This window comes from Microchirus variegatus (assembly GCF_963457635.1).
Source record: "Microchirus variegatus genome assembly, chromosome: 20".
In the NCBI taxonomy this organism is placed as follows: domain Eukaryota; kingdom Metazoa; phylum Chordata; class Actinopteri; order Pleuronectiformes; family Soleidae; genus Microchirus; species Microchirus variegatus.
Genome location: NC_139821.1, coordinates 4,824,628 through 4,841,290, shown reverse-complemented (window position 1 = coordinate 4,841,290; position 16,663 = coordinate 4,824,628). Strand labels below are relative to the sequence as shown.

General features: G+C 42.9%; 1 protein-coding gene across 1 annotated transcript in view; it reads right to left on the bottom strand.

Annotated features, from left to right (window-relative positions):
* The window catches only part of magi2a (membrane associated guanylate kinase, WW and PDZ domain containing 2a), a gene marked incomplete at its 5' end in the record, with an annotated part of 224,561 nt that overhangs the window by 147,647 nt on the left and 60,251 nt on the right, over positions 1-16,663 (bottom strand). The window contains one exon of the mRNA XM_083906759.1: positions 4,996-5,112. Coding sequence (XP_083762885.1) covers positions 4,996-5,112 — 117 coding nt within the window. The remainder of the gene's footprint in view (positions 1-4,995; positions 5,113-16,663) is intronic.

Sequence of the window (16,663 nt, the reverse complement as noted above, 5' to 3'; positions counted from 1 at the left end):
GACGATAATCCAGCAAAAGTGTCATCTCGCTGCTGCTTCCAAGGCCAGAAAGATGAAGAGGGTTCAACAACGCGGACAGAAAACCTTCTGCAGAGCAGCCTGACGGAGATGACTCGCGTATTTTACTCATATTTTTAGGATTCTGAAAATCACTAGAAATTGATTTGGACTTGGACCTGCTACTGATTTAATAACTTTTGGGAGAACTGTGACGTAAAGGAATCTACAGAGGCGATATTTTCTCTGAATTGGAGCAAAGTTAAGGACTGCACAAGTGGTTTCTGACGTTTGTCCATGGGCCATTTAGGTTTTTAAGGGAGGCTTTCACACCAACAGCAGTTGGTGCGCACCAAACGATCCATTCGAACCAAAAACTCTCGTTTGCTGGTGTGAAAGCTGACCACACTGGAGTCATATGTTACATAATAACAATTGTATTGCCTGGTGTGGATCAAATAATCGAACTAGTGGTGTGAAAGCGCCCTAAAACCCAGAAGAAACCATATTTGGTTTGAGAGGGTGGAGAATCGTAGTGAAAGTGTGAAATTATCCACCATAATTCACAAACTGGACGTCACATGAAAACCTGAAATTCATAACTGAGGCCAAACTCCACAGGAATAATAAGGACAGGACTCATTTTCTCGTAGATTTGAATACAAACAGACTTCGCAACCAATAATCCTAACCCTACAACAACAACAACAACGTAGATCCAGAGAGAGTTTGAGAGCTACAGAACCATCTTGGACAGAAACAAGCACATAGAAATCCATGTGGAAGACGGTTCAGGAAGATCAGATTGTGGTCGGATAAGCTTACAAATCTGATTCCGGCTGCAGTCTGAACCAAACTAGACGATAATATTCTGTCCAAACTGATATGAAAGTGTGAGGATTTTTGTAATGAAGCACCAGAGAAGTGGAATTGAGATGAAAAACATCGTCCCGATGACCTTTATCTCCGTCAACACATTTTTTGTGTTTGTTTGCCTGCGACAGAAACGCTGCACATATTTATTTTTGATTTACAATTAGGAGGAAAAAAGAACGCTCAGATATGAGTTCAAATACCTCAAAAGTGCTGCTAAATATTTTTCTTTAACTCCAGCTCCAGGGGGTGTTTAAATGAAAGTACAAATACCGCCATGGTTTTTTTTTCCACACGTCAAAATTTCCATACATAATTCAGCGATTGTGGTCCACTTAGACACTGAAGCCACTCAGCACACACACACACACACACACACACACACACACAGACATACTGTTTCTCATTTCTGTTCCATCTCCAGCATGGAATCTGTGTGGATTAACCAAAAGATAGGCCTGATTTCACATGGACTCAGACTATTAACATTCTGACCTTGGATTTCAACCAGGCAATTTGTCTAAGAGCTGGCACAGACCCGAGCTGCTCTGGCTGACTTTGTCCAGCCTCCATGATTGGTATGAGTGGCAGTAAGTCTCCTACTGTCGGCACCATCAGCCTCCATAGCCCAACCCCCCACCACCACCACCACCACCAGCAGAAAAATGTCTTCTCTTTACCACTCAGTGCTTATGTTTAAATTGCCGTGATGAACTACTTCAAATCTATCACTTAAAATTCTCTTTTCTCTCTCGCCGAAGTCTCTCTTTAGATTTATCACCGATCGTAAAACTCACCGGGTTCTAATGTGGCTCTCGTTCTCCCGTCGTAGATAAGAACGTCTCGTCTTTTTTTATTCAACCCTCAACTGCGGTATCGGCTTCTAGAATCTCGCATCATTACAGCTTTAAGTCAATAGAGAGTCAATTTGCACCGTTGGTATTAATGTACGATCTGTATCTGATGCATTTCCTGAGGTAATGACTCATATCAGCCCGGGCGCTCTTTTAGCCGAAGACGTACAAAACGGTCGTATTTTTGATCTTTTTGAGAAATGACTGTGATACAGGGTTTGAAAATTGTCTTACGAGCGTCTCGTCATGTGCTTTTAAGTCAATGTGTCGGACTTACTGTAGCACAGCGACTAAATCACAGCGACTTATGTGCTTTTCTTCAGTGGGAAGAACTGTGTAGATTACGGGCAAATGTTATAGCCGTGGTTTTATGTTTTTACTGATGTATGACTGTGACGCCTCCTTTGCAGGATGGGGTAAAACAAGTCATGAAAGTTGTGTTTTATCACGGCAAGAATGTGTTTGGTACGGTACGGTTTTTCAGATTTTAAATTGGGCCACAACATGAAATACGTGCCATTTTAAAACGGTTGTTTTTCTCAAATCATTCTTCAAATCTAACGGTTGCCTAAGTCTTCGGTACAGTCGCCCCCGATCATCGGACCGTACCATTATAACATTACTCCGGTACCCCAAGGAAAGGAGACCAAAGAATGGAATAGTTTGATCATTGATGATTCCGTCAAAACAAACATTCTCATTTTCCAGGTTCTAAAAATGTCAATATTTTCCAGTTTCATGGCTCAAATTTGAAGGTTGTGGACAAAACAAGACATTTGAGAGGTTCGGGAAACAACGATCAACATTTTTCAACATTTTCTGGACCAAACTCGTACTAAATTAATCAAGACTTAAGATTAATCGATGATGAAAACAGCCGTTTATTGCAGGTCTGCCGCGCTGTGCCGAACCGACCTGTTCCACTCGGTGAAAACACAAGTCTGTGCCAAAGACTGAGGCCACCGTGAGATTTTAACCCTTTAACACTGAGCGTATCGTAAGTTAGTACTCAGCGGTTTGTGCTATCGCAAAAGTTTCTGAAATCTATGAAGTTGCGCGTCAAAGCCGTCAAAATGTGGTTATTATGGTAATTTAATTAGTGCTGTTGCAGGTAACCGTAGAATTAGCATCTTTGTTTTTATTTAAAACTATGTTTTATACTGTTCATATTTCAAATTTAACACACACAATCTGGTGATCATGTAGAAAACTGCCAGATATTGAACATTATTCTGGAAAAATTAGCAAAAACACTTACTCAAAGGGCATTTTCTGGCCCTTTTATGGCTAAAATAAGCAAAACAAACACGTCCAGATGGATATTTTAAGGCTTAGGTTTTAAAGGGTTTAAAGGGTTGAGAGGCCCAATTTCAAATCTGAAAAATTTCAAGAAAACACTGCACATTGCTGTGTGGATGTCACCTGTTCTATGAATTCTGAGACTAAACCACACGCACATGGTGCGACGGTGGATGAGCGCTCGAGTGAGTCATCCTACAACTGGAAGCGAGTGGAGTGTGTGAATGGGAATGAACGGGCGAACGGCAGAAAGCGTAGCGTTCAGCAGCCTGGAGTGGAGTCACCAAGACGACACGGATTAACCGCGGACGACCCAAAATGGCAGCGTGTCTCTCACACACCGCTGCCGTCCATGCATCCATATATAAAACACTCGTGACTCATCGCTGAGGCTTCATTTATGCACCGGTTAACCTCAATTTCTCTCTCTGCAACAGTTAATCTGCGGTGCATTCGCTGCCAAAGTTATCACGGCACTGTGTCATGTACCCGAGCCTCGTCCCTTCCCTTTTGCGTCTCCCCCCCCATTTATTCTCACTCTTTACCGTTCACCTCTCACTCCGTCTCCAGTGTCCTCGCCGGCAACGGCTCCGTAAGTGGTTATTGGAGAAAACTGGTGCTTCTGCTGCGAAACAAATAGCTTCTTCTGTTCTGAGAAGGAGACAGAGGAGCAGCTACGGTGAACGCACCTCCATTAATGATTCAGGGGGGAGTTTGCCACCGACACAGCTGGCCCTAACGGCACCGCCAGGCTACACACACACACAAATTAATTTGGCCGCATTATGAAAAAGGTAAATATATATTTAGGACATATGGATTAAACTTCAGTGAGTCAAAGCACGTACCAAAAACACTCTCCTGAACTTACAAACACTGAGCATCGACACCTTAAATCCTTCCAAATCTTATCTCTCGTTGTTTGCTCGATTGTGAGCCCTTGTAAAGCAACTATTGCGGGTAATTAAGAGACTAAACTAAGCTAAGAGTCAACACTTTCATTTTTGAAGTGTGGAAACTGAACCAACAGTCGAGCATACTGTCCATTCTGCCGTGCCAAATAATTGCATACCCATCATCCTTTGCAGTCTCGAGCATCGTTTTCGCACGTGCTCAGCAATGATCCACGAACCAAGCAACCAGTAAGTTGTACGACCCACGAAAAGTCCAGAAAACTTTTGATTCATGCTGTTGTTGATGCCGTTGTTGTTGGGCTAGCATCGGCTTCAGCCCCAGGGCTTTAGACGTCCCATCAATACATCACAATAAATACGGTACCTTGGACTTGAACGGTATCGTATCGTGAGATTTTAGGAAGCGATCGCTTCCAAAACCCAATGGTGCTCAAGTGCCGTGTCAACGAGCACGCGGTACAGTTAAAGTACAGTAGACGACTCATTGGTCACCTTGGAGACAACGGACGACAAAACCGTTCCAGCTCAAGCTTCTGCTCAAGTCGACTGAGAAGAAGCTTTCCATGACACAGAGTATCTCCACGTTTTTTTGACTAGGTCCTCAATCTGCATTTCACCACATGGAACCATGATTTATCCTAAAAACCCTGATCAGTGAGGTTTGACAGATAAAGGGAGTCGTTTAAGAGCCGTCAGGACCTTCAGCCGTCATTGAGACCTTGCTAACACGGTGATATCTGGGTTAGCGGAGGTAGCTGAGGTCCTACAAAGGACTTGGCCACTTGGGGTAAACCAATACCACTTTCTTCTGATTGTATACAAGCGATGATTCCTTAAATTTGAGTACATTAAAGTAGACGTAGCAGTACCCGTTAGCTGTGCATCCCAACTTAGTCACATAGTCAACCTGGAGTTCTGAGGACCCTACAGGGTCTTGGGTCCCAGTCCAGTTGCCAACAAAAACAAAGACCAGAAGTCGCTCAGTGAAGGAAGCGAGTGGAGGTAAGAAGGTTTTTGTTTTTTTTGTTTTCTTTAAAGCGTGAATATCAGTGACTCACAGGGGACGGTGCGGAGGTAGAGGTTGTCCCGGATGATCTGCTGCAGCTCGTGGTCCACCGAGCCCTTCTGGAAGCGCAGGTTGAGGTAGTGGCGCAGGTCCTTGTCTATCACGCCCCCTGGAGGAAGGAAGACGAGAGAGCGATCAGCGACAACGACAACGACATTTGTTACTTTTTTTTGACTCTCGCTGTTGTTTTTTTCTTTACCAAAACTTGGGAAGTGTAAGCACAGGAAGCTGCGAGAGCTGCAACAGCGACAGACGACCCAGAAATCAGTGGGGGGGAGGGGGGGGGGAGAAACACCACAGTAAACAACAAATTGTATTTGCTAAATCCCTTCAAACAAACAGAGCCAACACTAATGAACACACACACTCTGCCCCCCCCCCCTTTGCCATGTTCAGCATCTGTCATGTGCGGCCGTGGATTTTGTGGATTCGGTGGAGGTGTCAAGTGGTGCGGCGACCAAACACGTGTGTGGAGAATCGTCTACACATAAATCACCGACGACGCCACCCCCCCTCCCTGCCTCCCTGTGTGTGCTCCCACTTGTGTGAATTGACTCCCCCCCCCCCTCGACCCTTTTAAACCAGGACATCTCGCTGGCTCAGCAGCAGCAAAGAAGACATGGAGAGTGGACAGAGAGAGGTGGATGAGGGCAAATCCAATGGGGGTGGGGGGCTAAATAAGGATGAGACCCCCCCCTCCCACAACAACACCACAAACAAACACTCCATCCATCTACTCTGCTGTATAGTAACATAATCACATTTTAAATGGGGGTTGCTTTCACTGCGTGGAAGTAAAGAATGATGAGACATATGGGGGGGGGGGGGGGGGGGGGTATGCGAAGACGTCCGTCTAACCTTCAGCATCCTCTTCAAAGCAGCAACTTGGCACAGTGCCACATAGCGTTTACCCCCCCCCCCCTCCCCTTCCATCCCCTCTTCTTCTTCTTCTTCTTTATTTTCCCCTCTGTGATCCTGAGGCAATGACATCTGAGCATGACACACACACACACACACACACACACGGAGATGAATCCAGACACGACAAGTGGATCGGTGAGTTTTTTCCACATTTCGGTGGGATGTTTTCACGCGTTCTTGCTGATCTTTGGTCAAAATGCTGTCACACGCACGCACACACACACACACACACGCACTAATCCATCAGGGCTGAACTCATTCATTGAGGGTTTTTTTTTTTTACACCACGACAAATCACTGACAACCGGCTCGAATCTCAAAGACCGGCACGAGCAGCACAATCCTGCTTTACATTTGCAGACGCACACGCACACACACACACACACTCACACTCACACACTGACACCGTGAACGTGCGGCACCTCTTGCGCAGACGGCGGCGGCGGTCGTGCGGCGGCCACTGACTGCTCCGTCTCCGTCCTCCACAGGTTCACTGACGCAAAATTAAGACTCCAGCCGCTGTAGAATCCCACAAGTCCTGTCCTGTCTCCTAAACTCCAGATCCTGGATCAGCCAAGTCCACCAGCCGGATCACCTCTCTCTCTCTCTCTCTCTCTGTGTGTGTGTGTGAGTGTGTGTGTGTGTTTGGTGTGTGTGTGCGCTCCACGGTGGAGAGATGAAACAGGAGAGAGAGAGCGGCACAATGAGTTGCAGCGTGTGTGTGTGTGTGTGTGTGTGTGTGAGCAGATAGAGAGAGAGAGTGGGGTAAGGGAGGGTGTGTGTGTGCGTGTGTGTGAGTGTGTGTGAGAGAGCGCGACCATTGAAGCGTGGCTCAGCCGTTGGGGACCTATCGCACTGATATCCCTGATCCTTCTGCTGGAGTCCGCCTGCCTGCCTTCTCAGGTCCTACTGCGCCCCCCGTCTGCTGCACAGGGCACTGCAGCCACCACACATGAAATCCACCTCACATGGCCTGGTTTTGACCTTCAGCCACCGTCAATGACCACAGAGTAGAGTAGAGTAGAGTAGAGTAGAGTAGAATAACGTAGAATAGAACAGAAAAAATAGAGAGTAGAGGAGAATATAGTACAATAAAATACAGTAGATTGTAATAAAATAGACTAGAGTAGAATATAATAGAATAGAACAGAATAGAGTAGAGTAATAATATGAGAATAAAGTCCCAATCTTTTTCGAGAATAAAGTTGTAATCCTCCGAGAATAAAGTCGTAATCTTCCGAAAATAAAGTCGTAATAATATGAGAATAAAGTTGCAATCTTTCAAGAATCAAGTCGTAAGATTACGAGAATAAAGTTGTAATCCTTCGAGAATAAAGTCGTAATCTTTCGAGAAAAAAGTTGTAATCCTTTGATTATAAAGTCGTAATCTTTCGAGAATAGTCGGAATATTATGAGAATAAAGTCGCAATCTTACGAGACTAAAGTCGTAATCCACGGACAATAAAGTTGTAATCCTTCGAGAATAAGTCATAATCTTTCGAGAATAAAGTTGTAATAATATCAGAATAAAGTTGTAATCCTTCAAGAATAAAGTCGTAATCTTTCGAGAAAAAAGTTATAATCTTTCGAGAATATAGTCATAATATTATGAGAATAAAGTCGTAATCTTTCATGACTAAAGTCGTAATCCTTCGAGAATAAAGTCGTAATCTTTCGAGAATATAGTCGTAATATTATGAGAATAAAGTCGCAATCTTGCGAGTCTAAAGTTGTAATCCTTCGAGAATAAAGTTGTAATCCTTCAAGAATAAAGTCGTAATCTTTCGAGAATAAAGTTGTAATAATATCAGAATAAAGTCGTAAACATTCCAGAATAACGTCGTAATATTATTCGTTAGATAATGACGAACAGAAACCTTGTTCTCCTAAAAATTATGACTTTATTCTGATAACGTTGCAATTTTATTCTCGTAATGTTACGACTCAGATTACGACAATAATCTTCAGTGCTCAGTGCCTAACAGTTTACGGCCTACAGAGTTACTCTATTTAAATCAAAACAAATCCGATCACCAAAACCATAAAATGGATCCTATTTGATTGAAGTTTGTTGCACAAAATTGAGAAACTTTCCCCCAAACTGTCAGAGTTTAGAAGTTAGAGATAAAGAAATTCTCTGACTCCGCTGACATTGAACTTGAAAGCAGGAGAAGTGGCTTCACATTTTGGATGAGCGTCACCGTTCCTTGTCAAAAAGCTGTCCGTCTCAGACGCTGTCATCTGCGGTCATCGCCGGTTCTGCTTCAGAGGAGCCTTCACTTAAGTCAGCGTTTGCTCCGACACTTTGTTTTCCTGCTAACACAAACCTGCATTCATCACCTCGGCTTCAATTAGTGCGTGATAGTGAAAAATTGTTGTTGTTTTTGTGTTAATAAGCTCATCAGGAGGAGCCGAGCTGAGCCACGGACTCGCTGAGAATCCTTTCATTTGGTATCACACGATACAGGCCAGTATTTGGTTCATCGACCGTATATAAGCTACCGCTGCAACTAATGAATATTTTCATCAACGATTAATCTGTAGATTATTATAAAGTCCACAAACCAAAAGGATTCAGCGATAATTATTTATTTGTTACAATGAGCAAAGAAACTAGGAATATTCACATTTAAGAAGCAAAAATATCAGAAAACTTGTTTTAATTATCGGAAAAAATACACTCAACATCAAAATAGTTGATGAATTATTTAGTAATCAATTAATCGGAAATATGTCGCAGTGCACACTTTTCTTACTTCTCCCATAGATAAGAAGAATAAAGCCATAATATTAATAAAGTTCCAATATTTTGAGAATAAAGTCGTAATATTAAAAAAGGCATAATATTACATGTATAAAGTCGTGATATTAAAAAAGTTGCAATATCAAAAAAGGCATAATGTTACGTGTGTAAAGTCGTAATATTAAAAAAAGATGTAATATTATGAGAATGAAGTCGTAATATTACAGGAACAAGGTCTTAATATTAAAAAGTCGTCATTTTACAAGAATAAAGTTGTCATTTTAAAAAAGTCATAACATTACAAGAAGAAAATTGTAATATTAAAAAGTCGTAATATTAAAAAAGTCGTAATATTAAAAAAGTCGTAATATTAAAAAAGTCGTAATATTATTAGAATAGTCGGAATATTGAAAAAGTCGTAATATTATTAGAATAAAGTCGTAATATTAAAAAGTCGTAATATTAAAAAGTCGTAATATTATTTTAAAAAGTCAAAATATTACAAGAATAAAATCGTAATATTAAAGTCATAATATGACGAAAATATAGTAGTAATATTAAAAAGACGTACATTTACAAGAATAAAGTTGTAATTTAAAAAAAAAAAGTCATATTACAAGAATAAATTCATAATATTAAAAAAGTTGTAATACTAAGAGGAATAAATTGTAATTATTAAAAAAGTTGTAACTTTATGAGAATAAAGTTGTAATATTAAAAAAGTCGCAATATTGCGAGAATTAAGTCAGAATGTTAAAAAAAGTTGAAACTTTATGAGAATAAAGTAATTTTACAAGAACAGAGCCGTTATATTAAAAAAGTAGTAATTTTACAAGAATAAAGTTGTAATATTACGAGAATAAAGTCGTAATATTACAACTTTTCTTTTTTTCCTTTGTTTGGCCCTAATACTACACCGTAGGAAACGGACGATACACCTGCACATGTACACTAAGTGGACACCAGTGAAACTGACACATGACCTCTTGATTGAAGACGACGTCTCTGAACGTCCAGTTAAAGAATGTAAACAAAGCACCAGCTGACGATCCAACGCCACAATCTTCCCCCGACTCCATCATTTCATCTATTTCCAACTGTTGAGTAAAAACGTCCACGTTGAATTTGAGCAGACGTGACACACGTTGCGCATATATTCTGCAACATAACATGAAACATTTGCAGGAGTCGGGCATGAAAGCGAGGCGAGGCGAGCGTTTGTTAAACAGACGGGTGTGAATGAAATTGTTTTCCCTCTTTGTTTACCACTTAAGCTCGGCAGGTGCCACGGGAAACTCCCGTGGGAAGCAGAGAGCGAGAGAACGAACAGCCTGTGGAGAGTCGCAAAAACAAGAGAGCAGCTGCTTCTCTTTGGAAGAAAGTGCTACAGTCGCCCAGCGCCTCGTCCACTGGCACGGACGCAGAGGAGCGACGACGCCCCGTCGTAGTCTGTGCTGTTTGTTTTTTCCGCACAGGAGTCGTCCACACTGGGTTGAAAACACAAAGAGCTTGTTCTTATTCTTCCTGTGGAATTAATCATCGCATCAGACCTGGTGAAAAAGTGCCTCTGTGAATGTGCGGCGAAAATTGGACGTCGGGAGGGGAAACGGCAAGTTTATCGTACAGGCACGAAAATTGGTACACATGTGTAGGAGGCTGGGATGAGGAAAAAATTACATTATGACCATGATCGAAACCCAACAGGAAGTCCGCCATCTTGGATCGAACGTTCAGTTTTTGGCGATTTTGGGCGATTTCGCACCAATGGCATTTGAACGAACTTGTCCTGAAGTTTTATTGCAATCACCTCCAATATTTCCTTGTGTTCCGATAAGGTGACTGAGGAATATTATTTCCATTATCAACACCTAAGCCTCAAAATGTCTGGACTTTTTTTGTGTGCTTATTTTATCCCGAATTAAAATAAGGATCAGAAAATGTCCTGTTAGTAAAATGTTTTTGCCCATTTTTCCAGAATTATTGACAATTTAAAATGAAGAAAAACACTACAGTTGTACACGAACACCAGATTGTCCGTGTTAAATTTGAAAATGAACAGTTAACTTTGAGAATTTGAGTTTTTGTCTTAAATGTCCAAAAACAGGCCAAAAACAAAAAAAGGAAACCGTACAGGCATTTTTCCAACTCTCTCCTCTTAGCGACAAATAAGCTAATTCGCCGGCTTCCTGCAACAGCGCGAGGGAAATTACCGTAATAACCACACATTGTGGAAGTGCAACTTCTCAGCTTTCAGAAACCGTTGGAATTTTTCAGATAGCACAAACCGTTGCGTAATTACGGTAATGCTAAATGCAAACGCGTTAGAGGCATAAATACATTAAAAACTTCTAGAGATTCAAAATGTGTGCTTCTACCAAGCTGTCACTGCAAAAAAAAAAACAAAGTCCAGCATGTCGGTCCGAGCTCGTAGCGCAGTCGTCGCATCGGTTTCGCTGACGATATTTATCACGCCGCGCCCGGCGGCGCTCGCGTACACGGCGTTATCGCTCCGCGCGTTGCACTAAAGTCAGAGGGAGCACCGGCTGACAGCTGTTTGGATGATGAGACTAATTAAAAGTTCAGGACGAGCTTGAAAAATGTTGCCAGTTTTTCTCTTTTTTTTTCCCCGCCAAACACACACACACACACACACACACACTGTGTGTTCTTTTGATCATTAGTCTTCAATGAACATACATGATGATTGCCAAGTCTGTGTGAAAACGCTGGAGTCCATAAACACCAACTGGCTTTCAGATGGTGCTGTATGCATGCACGCACGCACACACACACACACACACACACACTGAAAACTAAATATTTTGTTGTTTTTTTTGTGCTTGGATTCAGTTTAAGTGACAATATGCGATGACTGCGATTTTCTCTCATCAGAATCTAAGACTCTGGATCAGAGTTATTGGACGTGTGCACTTGGACGTGGAGTTTGACTTTGGTTTTTGCAACTTTTAAAAAGACAAAGCCACAGAAAAAAAAAAAAGAGGACAACAGTAAGTGCACAAATAAGGTAAACAGTGGCTGTGGGGACAAATAGGAACATTAAGTTTGTGTTGAGGCGGTGGAAATTACAACCTTTTTGTCCACTAATGTCAGCAGAATTAAAATAGCTCCTAGTTTGCAGCTTTGTAAACACCTGATGACTTAATAATGTTGGTCTACGGCGCCCGTTTCTGGGTTTAAATAGAAAACAAACGCGACATTAATTATCTAGACCAAACCACTTTGCATTACCGTTATTAGGCGACGGTTTGCGCTGTGGGAAAAATTCCAAAGTTGCATGTTGTGGGGGTTATTACGGTAATTTCCCTCAAAGCCAGGGAATCACCGTCTTTGTTGTACATCCATCTTTGGCCTGAACAATCTGGTGTTCATGTACTACAGTGTTTTTCTCCATTTTAATTTGTTAAAACACTATTTTAACATGCAGTTAATTGTAAATATCTAACAGATATTGAAAGTTATTCAGGAAAAATGGGTAACAGCACCCTTTTATGGTTAAAATAAGCAAGAAAGTGCAGACATTTTGAGGCTTAGGTGTCTGTTTTGTCATTTCTCGCCAAACCTCCGATCCAGGCGGCCATATTTGGGTCTACTTGAAGTAAACGGCGTCATCCACAATGCAGGCCAAACATGGCATGACCACACGATTCAAGTAGGACAACGTACTGGAATGGAATGTGACGTCATGGTTCACATTTGTGGAAGTCCAGACTGACGCAAATCCACATTCATAATCCATGGGTATGTATGCATGTATGCATGTGTGCTATATCTGCAGACATGGAACGCACAAAGTATGAGGAGGCCTTTACATGTCGCTACACTCCAGAAATACCATCAGCATCTGATCTGTAGCTTAACAATCCACCATTTACAGATTGTCCTTGTCACGCCATCATGCAAAACAAAAGGTGAAAGAATGGCGCAGCTTGATTAGGGCGCATCATTGTCACAGCCTTAAATCAAAGCGATGTGAGGACGGCAGACACTGCTGCGTTTTAAACATGCTTCTCATTTATTTGGCAAAAAATAAATAAATAAATAAAAGGAGGTTAACAGCTGTTTGCCTTCGAGGTAAGAATCTGTTCTGTCAAATCTTAAAAGAATGGGTTTTCTTGCCACGAAAATTCAGAAATTCTCCCACACAAGGGATTGAACGATGCTGCCCTCCTCCTGTGTCTTCTCCTGCCATTTCTACAACTGACCGTCAACATTTATCCTCCATTTCGTCCGTTTTACATCTACCCGTTTGTCCCAAACTTCATCTCCGTCTTTACCCGACATGCATCCCTGAGTCTTTTTTTTGTTGGTATGGACGTTACAACCACCAAAAACCCCTGATGAACACACGAAAGTCCGACGGAAATTGTACCAAATTGAATTCGTCAAAGTCGGACCAACAAACCCAGACAATGCCATCGAGAGTCGGGCGACGACTGCACGTATATGCCAATAAACAGACATAATTCAACGAGCTGATTCACGGAAAAATAAAACCAGTAAACCAGGCCAGTAAATGTTTTGGACCAACAAGGAGACCAATTTAGACCAATTCTATGCAAAAAGAACAAAGAATATTTGAAAGGTCATGAATGGTAGGAAGACTTTGGGATGGCGCTAGACATGCCAAGACCTAGCCGCAAACTACAATCTATAACGGAGTAAGAACAAGCTGGAAAACCCGACTCGTGCTTGTATTCAGGGACAAAGACAGAAGTCAGTACTTTCTCCTGTTATAAGTAGTGAAGTTAGTTGGTGTATACTAGCAGCAATAAGCACACAGAGCGAGTGATACATCCTGACGTCACCACTAATGTTGCACCAAACCGCGTTCGCAAAGAAAACCCTGACGCATCAACTAAGCCCCGTTTGAGACTCAAATATTCATATGATCTGCTTCTGCTGACAAAATCCAAGAGTCCAAAAAAGAGTCTGACTCATTCAGTGAAATTAAAGGGCACCAGCCTGAACACACACACACACACACACACACACACACACACCAGTGTTTTCCAGTTCTCCAAATCCCACTGGTGATTATATAGCACACCTTCCTTCTGCTGCTTTATGCCAACCATCCACAGCTCACCCACCGCCAAGGAAATCCACTCAGCCCACCAGCTGCCTGCATGTGTGTGTTTCTGATGTGCAGCATTTGTCTTCTGGCTGAGTTTGGGGGGGGGGGGGGGCAGGATGGACGCCTGGTCCATTTTAGTCTAAGACTGGGACAGTGATAGTGCCGCTGGAGAGGGAAGTTAACTATTCCCTTCATGTGCTGCTGTGCCTTCCAATGGACACATTAAGCAGTGGACAGATGGGGAACAGTAGCCTCATACTGCTTCACCTGTTGTACACTCAAGAGTCTGTTTTTCGTAGAATGTGAATCCAGAATGTACCTTTCAATAGAGACCATAGTAATCACACGATCGTCGTGCTTCCCTGTGGAATCCAATTAAAATTTCATTTTTGTCCGCGATCGTCTTCCGACGAGCACTCGTGTTGGCCGAACTCCATTTGAACCTGGTTTCTGTGCACGGTGGAGCAGGTGCCCGATCTCCGATCTCTTGCCGAGCAAACTCATTTGCATGCATTTTTTACTCCGCTGCACACGCAACAGCTGCGGTTTGCACGCGGGGGCACAGAACTGGGCTGAAACTAATGAAGCGACCTACTGTACCATTTACAGTAAGAGTTTAAGAGAGTACAGAGTTAAGTGGCGGAGACAATGTTGATGAATGACGGGGCTGATGATACCTGGCACTTGAGTTTTAATCTACTCAGATGCAGATTACACTTGAATACCAGGGTTGGAGGAAGTTATTCTGACTTTATGCGTCCCTCCTGGGGACAATTTGCACAAACTGAAAGCTGTTTTTTAAAATATATGGTATATGATATGTGCAGTAGGGCGGGACGGAGGCAAATGATCCTCTGCGGCAACCTCTAAAGACAGGAGATATATAATATATGTCAAGAATCACTTCCTGGCTTTTTAACAGATACAAAAAAACCACTCTATCGCAGCAACTTAACTACATTTGAACTTCTAAATCTAGTCCTCGCGTTTCCAAAGCAGACGTCTAACTTTGGCTGCCCTCGCCGGCCTGACTGGCAGTTTCACCGGAAAAAAGCCTCCGGCTGTTGCTAAGTACTTCGACACTCTCCAATTATCACCTTTGAGGAAAAAATGCTCCTTTCACCACCTTTGAAAAGAAGCGAAGACGGGTGCAAAAATCGAGCACTCGGGGCAAAATTCTGGAACTTAGAAAGCTTTGCCTTAACACTGGCATCCTGCCCACCCTTGGACCGGAAACTTGACTAAATCGAATTTTTTTTTTAACGTAGTTTCTGAAATCAAACTCTGACCCGTCTCATCGAGCCTTCCGCTTGTAGCAGATGGTCGGATTTTTACGACTCGAGAGAGCGTTCCGGTTCTCATGTCAGCTGGCGACACTCACTTTTTTCCACTTACATTTTCAGATGCGGACATAGCAGCAATGGCCTCTCACTAACTCGCCTGCTAATTCTTGCCCTAGTGCCACATGAAGTGCAGTTACCATGGTTACAATATGTGACTTGCTCTATGTGAATGTGAAGTAGCTTGAGATAATGTATGTGCAACCAAGGGAAGAACGATAACCCCAAACCTAACCCCAACCCCAACCCCAACCCCAACCCCAACCCTAACCCTAACCCTAAGACCAATTAACACACAAATCTACTAATTCACGATTATAACATTTGGATATTTCTCTAGATGTCCCCTTGGACGATTGAATCCTCTCTATTCCTGACATCGCGTGAGCCCCTGGATCGGCTCCCTATCACTTAAATCTGTATCGGACAGATTTTTAACTGGCTTGATCTCCGATGAGGTCTAAAGAAAAACGTTGCCGCTGTGTGTGTCCAGCCAACAATGCGTCAAATATAATTAAACTTCAGGAGCGGTCTCTGTTTGAGCAGAGCTGTGCAAAGACAAACTTGTCTATCCTATCGCCGCCCTTTCAGTCATCTCTGCTTATCTCTTCGCCGATTCCTTTCCCACCAGACACTCGCTCGCCTCTTTCAGGCCCATCTCCAGCCTCCGACTCCCCTTTCTCCTCGTCTCTGTATTTGCAGGAGAAACACAATAATCCTCAAATGGGGCCGTTTATTTATTCATTTGTTGCGTCATCACTTTCAAAGGGCAACTGGAAGGGCTTTCTTTTGCCTGATAAAGCCAGCAGGAATGAGTTTAAAAAATGATTGATGACACAACAAAGTCTGTCGGAGTCCTGCCGTCGCGCGCGGCGCGCATGGCCGACACCGATAGGCCGCTCATCCCAGCGCGGGGAACAGTGGGGTGGGAAGCAGCTGCGAAGGGGATTAAAGGTCCTGCCAAAGCAAAAAATATTGCAGGGGAATAATTTCACGGGGGGAGAAGCAGAAGTATGAAGATTATCCCATCACGTTCAAATTTGGTTCAGTCTGCTCACTGACTGCAAAACCAACTTCTTTAATGGAACAGAACGATGAGAAAATCTCATGTCATGATTCTCCTGCCCAAAATAATCACAATTCATGATAATTATAGAGTGGAAAACTTTGAATACGCTGCCCATAAGTAGGTTTATATTTGTGTGAAATCACTTAAGAATAACAATTGTTTTTTTTTTTGTAGCCTTAAGGCCCTGGTATACCCAAAATGGAGTCCAGATTTTGGAACCTCACACAAAGAGTGCGTTGGGTATGTGCATGGACAGCGAATGCATGGACTGATGTTCCGCCTGACGGGTAGGTGGCGTATTAAGCCCCGCTGACCAAGCAGAAAAAACAGTATCCGCCATGGATAGTCATCCGTGTCTCGACCTGGCGAACCTCGGAACCGACTGACACCCCTACTCTCCTGCCCGACGAACCAGACTCTGTGTCCGTGGGAGCTGTAGCGTCGTTCTCTTCTTCTTTGGTACGAATGCGTACCGTTCCCGGGCGTCCAGAC